The 14,968-nt window shown below is 36.1% G+C and overlaps 1 protein-coding gene across 1 annotated transcript; it reads right to left on the minus strand.

Annotated features, from left to right (window-relative positions):
* Positions 1-2,435: 2,435 nt before the first annotated feature.
* LOC127652140 (fibrinogen alpha chain-like) lies at positions 2,436-6,654 on the minus strand. The gene is made up of 6 exons (XM_052138200.1): positions 6,538-6,654; positions 5,808-5,918; positions 5,528-5,711; positions 5,250-5,395; positions 3,830-4,664; positions 2,436-3,286 (listed from the first exon to the last, which is right to left on the minus strand). The coding sequence occupies exons 1-6, from the start codon at positions 6,589-6,591 to the stop codon at positions 2,586-2,588; spliced, it is 2,031 nt and encodes a 676-aa protein (XP_051994160.1). The 5' UTR covers positions 6,592-6,654; the 3' UTR covers positions 2,436-2,585.
* Between the last annotated feature and the right edge of the window lie 8,314 nt (positions 6,655-14,968).

Consider the following 14,968-nt stretch of genomic DNA (forward strand, 5'->3'; position numbering starts at 1 on the left):
CTTACCACGGAGCACTGGCTCCCCGGATAGGAGGTCTATTGCACAGTCCCATGGACTAAGAGGAGGTAGATGAGAGGCTCGTTGGGGACAGAAGACGTCCTGAAATTGGGAGTAGCAGGGTGGTATCTCCACAGAAGTTTGACAATTGGGCTTTCGATAGAGGTGGTATTAAGATTGAAAAGAGGAGATTTTATGATTGAAGCTGTGGGTCTTGGAGTTGGACGACTGGGAAAGCAGGAAGGAAAACATTGGGACCCCCACCTCAGGATGTTTCCAGTGGACCAGGAAATAATTGGAGAATGTTGAATGAGCCAGGGACATCCTAATATGATTTCGGCTGTAGAGCTCTCCAGAACCAGTAGAATGATTTCTTCGTAATGCATACATCCAATTTGAAGTTTGACAGGACCAACACAGTGACGGATGACTCTGCCCAGATGTTTGCCGATTATGGAGTGAATCTTGAAGTTGGACTCACAAGGTCTCTTTTGGAGCTGGAGCTGGCAGCAGAGTGCACTGGAGATGAAGTTGCCGGCTGAGCCAGAGTTGATAAGAGCGGATACTGTAAGTGACAGACCAGAGGCAGTAAGCATCACGCTGGTTAATACTGGTGAATAACTGACATAAGGAGTGTTAACATGACTCACCAGTCGGTGTGGGGGATGAATGGGACACGCCAAGATGATGTGTCCCCCTCCACCGCAATACAAGCATAATTACTGGGTCAGCTGCCATTGGCGCTCTGCAGATGACAACTAAAAGGCATCCACTTGCATAGGTTCACTGTCTGGTTCTGGAAAGCTGACAGAGGACTGTTGGTGCGGAACAGGAGGAGGCTGCAGGGCGGGTAGTTCATTCAGGTAGGCTTTCATTCTGATGGCCATGTGGATGGAGAGTTGGATGAAACACTCTTAAGAGGAGAAAGGCAGCCACAGCCTCAGTTCCTGAGTCCTGACGTTAGCTGGTGAGAAGAGTGGGCTCATCCATCCACGGAAAGCAGCCAGAGTATGAAATTTGAGAGCATAGTCATTTATTGAACTCCTACCTTGAATTTGGTTCATGAATTTGGCAGGACTGGTCTTTTGTAACGGAAACCCAGACTCAAAGATGATGTTTGAACCCGAAGGCAGGTATTTATTAAACACACAGTAAACAGGTGAGTATCAATCAGAAGATGTTGAACAGTAAATGATGAGCAATACACTATAACAGTCTGTATTCATATAGGGAGTGAGAGTCCTTGATGAGTCACACTCACAAACATCATACGGGTACACGAGGAGAGGAGAAACAGCGGAAACCGATCATATGTAACGCTGGAGAGGAACTCTGAAGACTTCACTGAAGAACAGGTAAGTAGCAGGTAAGTGAATCTGTATTCCATAGGAGACCAGACATCGACTGAGGAGTGCGTGTGGTTTATGTAGGGAGCTGATTAGCATGGTGATTAGTATTGGGGGGAGAGGGAAGGCTATGTATTTGTGGCGAGAGAGCAAGGTGAATCTGTGACATTTATACTGTATATTCTATAACTTTTATATCGAATTTATAGAGTTTACATATAAAATGTATTATTATAATTGTTATTGTAGCTATTATTATTATTATTAGTAGTAGTAATATAAGTAGTATATAAGTGTTATAAATGATATAATTAGTATTTTTTTTATAATTTGTAAAATGTATTTAAATGTATTTTGTGAGTTATATTTTTTGTTGCTTAGAGGCGAGATGATTTAAAAAAATAACGAAAACCATTTTAAACTCACCATCTCATCATCAGAGCAAAAAAGGTACTGTATGTTTGCCGTGCTGGACTTGTCTACCTTAACCATAGCAATTATGTTGTTTGAGACCTGATTGCAAGGCCTTACACACTGCAACAAACCAAACACAATTGCATTAAACTTTAATGTTTATGACTCAAGTTGGGTGATTGCTGCTTTTGAAAATGGCATTCATAAAAAGGAGAAATGACATCATTATATGTAGTTGTGAGCACTTTGATTGTCCTAACAGTATTAAAATAATAAAATATAAAGTTAGAGACCAGCCATAATTGTGAAGTGCTCATACTGAATATTTGAATATATATTGAACATACTGTATATTAAAGGACTGTAATTGCCTTTTTTTGTCAAGAATTTATTGTATCTGTGTTCGGGATGGTAAAATTAAATTTAGGATAACATAGCAGAATAAATATGTTGTATTGATTGAATAGTTAAAGAACAAAATTGCAATACCAAAATGAACACATTTTAAACATTTTGCTGTGTATTGTGTTTTGTAGTCAACTGTTTACAGCTGCCAAAATGAGGCTTGTATGCAGAAATTACTATGATATTTTGATTTGAATATTATGATATTAAGCAGATATTTGAAATAAAGAGACATATACCAACCTTTAAAATTAACAAATTTTTATTGAAAACATGAGGTACGTTTGCTGTGTGAAATTTACATTTCAACATTATAGATTTAAATCATCATAATGAATGATACAATATGATGAATGAAACGTCAAAACACTGTGCATCTATACATATTCCCCATTAACTGCTGTTTACTATCTCTTTAAATGTTTAGACAGGTCTGATCTTCATTCTCACTTCTTTGAGGGAGTAATCAGCTGGTTTGAAGGGAAGCCACACAACTCCATTCTCTATTTCATATGGGACTTTGGTGCCAGCATCATACTTGCCTCCTTTATAATACATCCCATTGAGGTTGGCTGACTGGCAGTTATTGTACCACCACCCTCCTCCATACATCTCTGCACAGTTCTCCTCCCACTTATCACTGTCCCTGTCAAAGGTGCTAAACTTCATACCAGCATGTGAAAGGAAGGTTCCCAGATTAGGCTGTCCCTTCACCAATGCATCACCTGCGTCCCCCATGTAATCCGACACAGTCAGCGCGAATCCCTCTTCCTCTGATCCAACTTTAACATTGTATTCAGCATAGACCTCCTTTCCTTCCCAGTCTTGTAGCTCCACCCTCAGAAGACACTCATTCTGAGTGGTGAGATGGTGTAAGAACTTGTTCCCAATCCAGACCTCACCCTTACCCTTCTGGTTTATCTGGCCAAATCCAGCCTGATACTCCTTCCAAGTGCGATTGAAGTTAACAGACCCATCCTCCCTCTGCTGAACCAGAGCCCAGCCCCCCAACCCTGTGGCCTGGTCACAGTAAACCTCTACTTCCTCCGACGATCCAGCTGGCTTTATTTTGAACAGCCCACTCTGACCTCCGTTGGCATGCTTCTGCTGGATTTCAACACAATCTGAAAGAAGATTACACACCTGCCTATGAGAGCAAAGCCACATTGAAAATTTGTCCTAGATCCAAATTATTGTTCTCTTTTCACTAAAGGCTAATTCACACTGACCCAATAAATGCTAGTACGCATGTTTTTCCCTTGTGTTCCATTTGAAATGATACTAAAAAATTTATACAGTAGTTGGCTGAGTTCATAATACATAAGTACTAGTCGGGCTCTAATAAGTACATCGTGTATAGTGCGTCATTTGGGACACAGCTTTGGTGTTTATTGGCATTTGTTGTTGCAGTATGTATTAGCCCTTTTTTAACCATTTTTATTTTTAAGTTCTTCCACATCGTTTATAACTTTTTCTGAATATATTATGAGCATTTGAATACAATTTAACATGTTAAAAATACTTGACTTAGTTTAGTCCATGACACCACATGTTTCCAAGAAGCTCTAAAGCAAACTCTTATTAACATTTTTAGTATTATTAAAGAAATGAACTTTAATGGTTCACTTGTTTGTGCTATCTGAGTTTAGAGTTTGACTCAAGTGTACCTCCAGGAACAACGCCAGCCTTGCGATCATCATGTGATTTCAAACTGCGTGCATGGATGTCGGGAAAATCTTCTTCCACATCACCACGCATGAATTCCCCAAGGTCATCCCCAAAAGATTCCTCAAAGTAGGAGGTGGTCTTTGAGGAACCTTTGCTTCCATCTTTGCTTCCACTTGTTTTTGAGGTGGAGATTGTCAAATGTGAGGAAGAAGTTGAGGGTAACTTTTGGGTATTGGTGCCAAGCCCTTTGAAGAAGTCTCCCCCAAAGTCACCTAGATCATCTGTGCCGTGACTGAGAGTAGTTATAGACTTGCCATCTTGATCTGAAATTACTTGCTTTCCTACAGTTTCACAGCCAGGTCCAACATTTATTACCTCAATGTGCTCGACAGGGCCAGTTTTGGTCTGTTTTACCACCTTGCGCTCTGACTTGGTGCACAGGAGAACTGGCTTGGAGGGGGAAGAATGGGATGTTGAAGGGGAATGTGAGTCTGCACCTGTGGGGAACTTGCTAACGGTGGCTGCAGATTCTGCAGTGGAACCTTCGGCTTCCAGAGAAAGCTGCATTTGACCCACATCTCCAAAGAGCAGCAGCTTTTGCTCAGCAGTGCCAGTGCCTAGTCCACTTTTGAAAATGGAGGGCAACACTACGTCCTTCAACGGCCTGCTCTTCATGACTCCCAGGGCACTGAGAGTCTCCACGCTCTGCACAGGCAGAGCATTCAGATTATCTAATTGCTTGTCCAGTGCCACATAGCTTTCCCTGTCCACTGTGAACTCCCTGTAGCTGGCGCAAGATCCCTTGCAGGCACGCAGCTTGATGTCAATGTCAGTCTGTGCCAAGAGAAAAAGACTAATGTTTTAATAATATTCAAAGAATTCACTGCAGAATTCTTCACTTACAGATAAAAAACATTATTCTTTAGAAGACCTCAAAAAAAGATTATTTGGACATGAAATGGATATATTTTTTTATTATTTATTTTTTAACTGAATAATTTATTTAAGTTGTTTAACTAATACACAGATTCACATTTCTGCTTCAACACCTTCCATCACCTTATTGTAATTGTGCCTAATTAAAAAAATCAAAAATGTATATGACTTTCTGTTATTATAAACATTATGACAAAAATGCTGTTTTATAGAACATTTCTTTAATTGATTTTGTTGGCATGATTTATAATTTCATTACCAAATGTCAAATTCTCATAAAGCAGTGAATTTAAGTCAAAAGGACGCAATGGATTGAACGGTGACCTAGGCTGTCATTATACTTTACATCTCCTTTTGTGTCCCATGGAAAAAAGAAAGTCATATTGGTTTTGCAACAACATGAGGGATGACAGGATTAGCATTTTTGGTAAACTATTCCTATAAAAACTAATTAGAGATTTTTTTATTATTTGTTTTGCTCACCTCAAGTTTTTGCATTACTCCAACTTGATCCTTGACCCGTGTCTTCAGAGCTTCCAGTAACCTTAGTTGATGGTCAATTTTAATCTTTATTTCTGAAATTCTCCGTCTCAGCTGTTCGGCCAGTGATGCATACCTGTTATCATTACCTAACCAGAAAGGGGATGGCTTATAACATCTGTTATCTAAAAATACTTATAAAAAATGTAATCCACTGACATAAATCAAAATGATCAAAACTTCAATATATACTTCAAAAATTTACTTCAGTTATTGATTACCTGCATCAGAGGTCAGCCTTTCTCTCAGGTAACTGTAAGTCGTTTTGGACACTTGATCAGCTGAGGTGTACAGTTGCCTTCCCTCGTTCAGGAGATGACGAATCTTCTCGATCTTCTTGAGGAGATCATGGTCAGCTTTGTCCATGAGGCCTTGAATTCGGCAGCCAGATGGACATTTGCTTCCCTAAACAAATTAAAGGGAGTTTGCGATCTTTAGACAATTTATTTACAGTAATTGTTTGATTCTAGATATATAGACAGACAGACAGACAGAGCATACCCAATCGTCATCCGTACACATAGGCCATTCTTTTGTTTTACAGGTCTCTTGTGCCTTGTAGCCATGCTCAATAGGACGACTACCTCTTGGATCTACGACAGTATCCACTGACTAAGAGATAAAGAGAAAGGGAAAGCCAATGCTTTAAGTGTGTAAACATATTCTGACCAATACATAAAACATGAGTAGAGGTTGAGTAGAAATGATAGTAATAATTATTGTGCTGACCGTAAGTGTAAAGAAACAAAGATGTTATAACACTGATGAAAAATGTTCACATTGAAATATAAAAGTTAAATAAATATTTTTTTCATGTAATTAATTAAAGAGAATATAAATTAAGGATTGAATATCATATGCTATTACTTTTTAAGGTATAAATGGCAAATCATTCATAATTGCCTTAGGTCTAGCGACAAGTCACTGCACTTACAAACACTTTCCCTTATTAAAATTGCTGTGATAGTATCAGATATTAGTGCAATTTTTCTTTGATATATATATATATATATATATATATATATATATCATTGGTACTCACTGATTACCATTTTGTATTCACACAATACTCAAAGATACTTGGAAAAAATACAAAAGTATTCTCATGTCATAAATAAAAAGCATGATATTATTATGGTACCATGTCCAAATGTGGTTCTATGGTACTTTATGACACTTATTTTGTTTATTAGTTATTAGAAACCCACAGCATGAAGGAGAAGTCACTTACCAATGCTGATGACAAGACTGCAACCAGGTAGAGGAGAGAGTGTGTGAGCTTCATGGTGTCTCTGTGTGCAATACTGGCTCTCGCTGCTCACATATCCCATTTGAACCCTTATGATTGATCAACAGGTTGACTCATTATTGACCACAGTCCAAAGTCCCCGCATTTAGAAAATACTGAAGGTTCACCCTGTTTGGACAAACTGGTGTAACACAAATTACATAACTCTCAACTGTTATCAACAGGGTTATGGGAAATACTGTGTATGTGCTTGTCAAAGAACTGACACTCCAGTACAACTTAACATAAGAAGCTAGAAACGCATTAATGGAATTTATGGATGATTGGTCACTTAGGGGCCCTTTGGAGTGCTTCATTAAAATGAAACTCCTAACTATGTTTCATCTATGTTACATAATTTATCACATATCCAACAACAAAGGTCTGATCATGACACTGATTAACCTCCAAATAAATGTTTTATATTGTGTGTGAGATGGAAAATACATTTAGCACTTTTGGAGAAAATAGTTAGACAAGCCTTGGACCTTCTAACATGGCATGTTAGCTAGCAGTCAATTAACTTAATATAGAACAATAAAAGGAAATTGACTATTTTATATTTACAATTCTCAAATTATTTTTAAGTAGGTGTAAGTAACTCAAAGGTGTAAATTGTGAGACTTATGCCTACTATCATTTTATGATGTTAAATCTTAAAATGAATTACACTTCTGATCTTCAAACTGTAAATTTGCTACCCTGGCAGAGATGGCTTCTATAATAATAATAATAATAATAATAATAATATATATATATATATATATATATATATATATATATATATATATATATATATATATATATATATATATATATATATATACTGACACCAAGGGGCCTGGATGCAGCATTATTAAAATGCAGCATTGGTTTTCAGTTACTGGTGTCACTACAAATGTACTATTCACAGCTGGCCATGAGTAATTTAATGCATGAGTGAAAGTGTCCATTAACAGGGAGGTTACTGAAATTAAGCAGGTATTCGGCTGGTCATGTGATCCTAACATGGGAGCTCCCATGTGGTGATCCTCTCCATGTAGAATAAAACTGATTTTAAAAGGTTACTGATATGACTGGAGGCTTCCTCTTATGTTATTGGTCAATATTTTATGTTTAAAAAATACTATACATTTCTTTTGGGGAAAAACTTTTTAAATTATAAATAAAATACTGAATGCATCTTTAAAAGGTCTGGGTATGGGGCTAGCACAAAATAGAGAAATTTTGGTTAATTTGACTTTTCAACACTTTTAGATATTAGCAAAATGTAAATATAATGGCACAATAAAAATCTTAAAGCTATTCTTTAAAAAGCATATATTTTTTCCTTAATATTATCTCTGGCGACATAAATGTCCCCCTATAATTGACTATATTGTCATATTATAGTGAGGCTTGACGAAGACACAGAAAGCTAAAATTGGTGCCAATAAATAAAGATATGTGCCACAATCTGCTTTCAAATTAGAACCACTGGCATCTGAATGTTAATAGAAGTGTTTACTATTTTCTGTAAGTATTTGAATATCTGTAGCATCTGTTAGGGTAGAGGACAAACCATTGCTTAATGCTTACTGACTGATTCAACATTACATTTCAGTGCATTTTTGCTAACAGTGTGAATCATCACAGTCTGACGATTACAAAACAAATGTTTATTTTAAGTTGTTTTAATAGAAGGATGAACTGCTCTTAGATGTCATTGCACAAAACCAATCACTTAACAAAAGTATGCAGTATGTCGTCCGTATACAAAAACTGACCATGTTCACATTATTGATACTGTAAGACCATATAAATTTACATGGGATCTCCTTCAAACAGTTTAAAACAAAATGTACCAAAATGTATCAGGTACAATGGTTTTGTTATAATACCTTGGATTTACCTCGAAGTTTACCTGGAGTACCATTGCCATTTGACACCATTACAGTACAAAAGGTTTTTTATTTATTAAATTTTTTATTTGAACAAATACCAAATTACCAAAGCAAAACTTTTAGTCTCTGCAGCATTTAAGCAAAAACGTGTTAACATCGTAACTTTTTGTGAGGGTCATCACAATTCTTGGTGTACAAAAGTATAATAAAACAGTAACACTTTACAATATTTGTGTAATGATGTGAGGAAGAGGCAGACGGGAAGTGCGGATCCAAACGCGGTTCTTTTATTGACAACAAAACAGATACAAACACTGGAACCAAAATAAAGATCCACAGGGGAAAAATAAACTAAACACGGGATACATACAAAGAGTGAACAGACAGCGAACATCTACGAGAGGGTAGGGTTATCCTCGAACGAACGAACGAACGAACGAACGAACGAACGAACGAACGAACGAACGAACGAACTTCACACAGCAGGGAACATGAACAAGGACCGTGAAACTTCAACATCCATGTGCGGTGCAAACAACGACCGACAAGGGAATGGAGGAACAAACAGGGTTTAAATACACAAGGACACAATGAAGACTAAACGAGACACAGGTGAGAACAATGATGAGTGCAGGCAGTGGGGAGGCCGGGAATTGTGGGAATTGTAGTTTTCTACAAGGACAGTGAGACTCGGGGCGGACAACAAGGAAAACGTGACATGGAATATGATCAGTGAAGGGTGAAATGGAAAACACGGGGCAGACAACAAGGAATCGTGACAATTTTCTTGACATTTTCAGCATTAATTAATCTTGATTAATGTCAATTTCAACATATAGGCATACTAATGCATTTCTAAAATTAAAGGTTTTATATTTTATCATTGATGCATTAACATGAACTAACAATTGCATTTTCATAAATAAACATTAGCAAAGATTAATGAAGGCTGTAAAAAAATAATAACAGTTAGTTCGTTATTTAGTAAAGTTGACAAAAATAGAACCTTATTGTAAAGTGTAACAATTCAAAATACAACAACAACAACAATAATAAGAATTTAGCTTTATGGCAGAATACATGCATACAATAATTATTACATACAATAATTTGAGACATACCATCATACTCCAAGGTACTTCAAAGAATATCATGGTACTACCATAAAAACATAAGATGAAGAATATAGACTAAATGCTGGGATAACTGTTAAGTAGGAACAATAACAACACTATTTTGTTCTACACGGATGACATTGTGTGTAGGACGAGAATGTACCTTTGACAGTTTTTGTTGCTAGTTCGTTAAAGTCTATGGGGAGAGAAATCAACAATAAATCCAAACAGATAATCTTGTATCGAGTATGACGAATCTAACGCGTCTATCGGGGACTTTGCAGCGGTGGACAGTGAGGATGTATTCAGCCTCACCATCGCTTTGTTGCAGTAATAATTGTTTAGATTCGCATAGATTCACAAACTGAAAGTTTTTTTTTTTTTGGTTTTTTATTTTTATTTTTTTATTTGGTATCAAAATCACACAATAATCAAATACAGAATGACAATAACAATAATTGCAATAAAAACAGTATAAAAAAAACAAAAACAATTTTAATACAAAATATTACAAGTAAATAAAATAAATTAACAACAAAATAACAGAATTAAGAACTATATACATAGGAGTATTAAAATCAAAAACATTTCTCTAATTACAAAATAAATACAAAAATCCTATATATGATAATATTTCAAGGCTTTACAACAATCTATAGTCTTTTTAGCTTTAGTGTTCCTTACACCCTCCAATGCTTTAAGATACTGACAAAGCTCTAACCTAAATTGTACAAAACTAGGTGTACTTTTTGACTAACGACATTTATGAATGTGATATTTCCCTAAAATAATAAACAAATTAAGAACAAAACAAACTTTCTTTTCTAAAGGCCTATTGTAAAAAACATTAAATATTTTTGTCCTCCAAAGTAATATCAGATCCAGAAATCTCCTTAAAAAAGACCTTAAAATCACACCAGAACAATCTAGAGCAAATGTATAAAAAAAAAAAAAAAAAAAAAAAAAGACAAATGACTTCATTCAAATTACAAAACACACATTGCAAATCAATATCTTTCTTAAATCTTTTTATAACCTGATGTTCTGGATAAATACAATTAATAATTTTAAATGAAATCTTATTGATGACACAGTATCTCATGGAAACCATAAAAGCCTCCTCCCACTCAAGGTCCTGGAAGAGTGAATTCCAGAAACTTTAAGCTGGGGGTACCCTAAAAGACCGACAGATCTGTCTAATGCAATTATTGTTGAATTTTTTTTTATCAACAATACTTATACCATCCAATTTTAAGTTCAAATCAACAACACATGCAAAACGCAACAATTGAAGGAGTCCAGAAGGTATGGCATCAAAAACAATTGCGTAATCCTTTGCAGATATTGGAAGTTTGAATCTATCTAGAAATTATCCATATAAATTAAGTGACCATCATGGCGAAGCAACTGTGTCACCAATAAAATATCATTTCTAAACCAATATATATATATATATATATATATATATATATATATATATTGGTATATAAGTGTTTTATTCTTATATTTAATATCTTTATTATTCCAAATCAATCATTTGTGGGGGGAGAAATTGTGTTTGTACACCAGCAACCAAGATAACCCAGCTTGTCAATGAAAGTTAGATAGTTTAATGAGGATTTTATTAATATCAATATTGCAAAGTATGAGGAGAAACTTAATACCGCCAATTTTGTTAAAAACTAAATTTGGGATAGCCTATAATACCACAATTTGTTATTATATTTGATACAATTCTGAATCCATTTAATTATAAAAATAGTATTAGAAACTTTAAAGTCAATTGCATTTAAACCACCTTGATTAAATAAATGACCTAATACACCTCTATTTAAGTAATGTGGCCTATTCTTCCAAATACAATTTTAAATTTTCTTATTAACTTGCTTAATAATTAAGTTTGGAGCATATAAAACCATTGCTGTATAAGCTAATCTTGACCACCCTTCAGCTTTTGATAGAAATATTCTACCAACAAACTCTCCAACTTTTCATTTTTTGTATTTTTTTAAAGTCATCTTTATTGCCAAAAAAAAAAAAAAAAAAAAGGATACAAATCACAAGTGACTTATCAAAATATACATAACAACTCTTCAACTTCTGCCATATGTTTTCATCGAGAATTACGTCACAGACGCAACAGCAGCAGACATTATGCGTCATCGGCGCATAAAACTGTGCGTATCTGATGCTCGTCAGATACACTGCAGGCACAATGTACCCTCAGATATTTAAGCATAAAATGTATGTGATTTGACATGGACCGTAGTCATTTATTTCCATTAATAGCATGTAATGAAAATCGTGTCCTAACGCAGAACTCAAATTTTCTTGTGTAATGTCTTTGATTGACCACTAGATACCAGTAAAGGATAAGCTCTCTATTACTCTCTTTGTAAGATCCCCAACAATAAAGCCAATCTCAAAATTAGAATTTGTATGCGATATCTTTGCATAATCACATACCTATTATACATGCTATGTCTTACTCGAAGTGGCGCTGAGGTTTGAGCTATTTACTTTATTCACAATTGATATTGCTATTTGACAAAGAAGCAATGTGGAAGTATAACTAACGTAAAGAGCTGAGATATTCTTTTAAAAATATTCATTTGTGTTCAGCAGAAGAAAGAAAATCACAGATCTGGAATGGCATGAGGGTGAGTAAATGATGAGATCATTTAAATTTTTGGGTGAATGATTCCATTTAATCGTAACAAAAACATTAATATACATAAATATAATATTTGTCTTTAGCCATTTTGGAGACACATTTCTAATTTGTTTTTAGTATGGTGCTCGGTGGTTTCCTTCGTGTTGTTATTAATGCTGGCGATGTAAATCCTCTCGCCTGTGGAGCAGCTCTACAGGAACTGGTTCAAAAGGTAGGATTGGACTTAAAGGTATAGCTGTGGTCACATGCGATGACCTGATGCCACAGGTAATTAAACTAGCTTTAAAAGGATAGTGTGGATGAGCTAGCCATCGATCTACAAGAGCAGCTCACTGAAAACGAAAAATCCTTTGTAGCTTACTCACTTGCTGTTGACGAGAGTACTGATGCTAGACACCCCGTGGAGACCCAGGGTAGAATAGGTCCATAGCACCCCCTTGCTGATCGTAAGAGGCAACAAAGGGGGCGACTTATTTTCTGTAAGTTGCAACCCATGTCTGGGGAGGATGAGAACCTGGTATTTGAGGAATGTGTATGCTGTGGCTGACTCAGATCCAACACAATACTTTGGCTTTGAATTCACATAGACGGGAGGTTGGAAGGACCCGGTCCAGTCAATCGGCTAGTCAAGATGTACCCGAAAGGGCTTTGGCTTATAGGGTCAATTTAGTAAAATGAATTTCTTGTTCCTTTTGATCAAGTATATCACCCTTGTATTCTTGGTGCATAACTGGAGGATAACTGTGGCTTTGTGCACCCCCCTGTTGGGCTCCGAAGTGGGTGGGGAGCAGGAATGATTTAAACATACAAACATAGCTAAAAAATTTTTTTTTAAAAACGGCGGATAATAGAACAAATATTGGATGACGAGTCAGATAATGGGTGTATTTACTCACAAAGAGTGAAAATTGGCAGAGATTTATACTGCCAGAATAAAAAATAACAGACATGCCACTTACAAATTGTCTCCATTTGCAATACAGAAAGGCATTTGAGGCATAGCAAGAACAGTTAAAGATGTTAAAAAGCTAAGATCCAGACAAATTCTAGTAGAATGCTCCAAGAAAAGCCATGCTGAAAACATCATGCATGCAAATATGCTGGCAAATGTACCGATAAAGGCATTTTATCACCCATCATTGAACAACAGTAAAGGAGTTATATGCAACAGAGTATTACATGACATGGATGAGGCTGAAATAGTATCAGAATTAACTCAACAGTTTGTAACGAATGTCAAGAGGATCACAATAAAAAAAGAAGGTCAGATAATTAAGACAGGCACTTATATTATTACCTTTAATAAATCCCGACCTCTATATTTTTATTCCAAACCCATTGAGATGCTATAACTGTCAAACATTTGGCCACGGTTCTGCTTTCTGCAAAAGAAAAGAAATCTGCTGCAACTGTGGAGAAGAAGGACATGAACCATGGTGTTCAAAATGTAGCAATTGTTCAGCTAATCACCCAGCCTCTACAAAATAATGTCCGATTTGGATAAAGGAAAAAGAAATTCTGAGAATAAAATGTGTTGAAAGGATCAGCTACGTTGAACCACGGAAAAAGTTTGAGGAGTCCCCATCCTTTAACCTAAGGAAAACATATGCTTCTGTGGTGAAACAACCATGAGCACCACCGATTGCCAGACTGATTTGACCTGGGTGAACCGTGAGAAACCACAAAATGTCAGCCACAGAACTTCCGACCCAATCAAAAAGAAGAATCAAGGAACACAAAGTCAAATAATGACAAATAAAATCCAAGCCAAGGAAGATGAAAGATCATCAAATGAGCACAACCAGTCCTTGAGAGGGAATAAAACAGAACAAAATACAAAAACACAGTCAACAAAAGCGAATCAAGAAAGAAAAACACAAAAAACTGAATGTTTCAAGAATACCGATTTTGAAATGACAAACAAATTCCCGAAGTCGAAGCTTGTCGAATACTTGTCTTACCTACTTGAAAATGCAGAATCATATAATTCAGTGGAACTGTCGAGGATTTAACTCGACAGTTTGTAACGAATGTCAAGAGGATCTCAATAAAAAAAGAAGGTCAGATAATTAAGACAGGCACTTATATTATTACCTTTAATAAATCCCAACCTCTATATTTTTATTCCAAACCTGTAGAAGAGGAGGTCAGCGGCGCCATCTGCTAGAAAACTTTATCCATTCGACAAATATACGAACAAGCCAATCATGCCCCGATCATGCTGTCATGCCCTGATCACGCTGACGGACAGCCAATCAAACCACAGCATTCGTCGGGTGACTGTGTGCAGAACTTTAGTTTCGTTTCGTTTATCATTGAGAGATGGTTTGTGTGTTGTTTTCTTCCTAATTCCTGCTGGAGTCGTGTGCGTCATTGACTAAAAGTATGTGTATTTATCTTGTATATATTGCTGTTGTTGCTGCTGAGCAATACTAGCCTCTGAGTTGTTTATATAAGATAAAGTGATGCACGAGAGACCCGCGGCTCCGCATAAGCTATCGTTCTTGTCTAAACCGAATATGTTTATTTGGAATTGTGTTATGTGAACCCGTTTAGGCCATTGTAGCATATTTCCGCCTAATAGAAATGTTAGTTTGATTACGTGTAGCCTATGATGAATCTGTCAAATGTACACTCAATGTATATTGATCTGTATTTGGATCATGAAGCTAATAAGTTAAGGATGCACATTATTGATGTAT

The sequence above is a fragment of the Xyrauchen texanus genome, chromosome 11 (genome assembly GCF_025860055.1).
Source record: "Xyrauchen texanus isolate HMW12.3.18 chromosome 11, RBS_HiC_50CHRs, whole genome shotgun sequence".
Lineage (NCBI taxonomy): Eukaryota > Metazoa > Chordata > Actinopteri > Cypriniformes > Catostomidae > Xyrauchen > Xyrauchen texanus.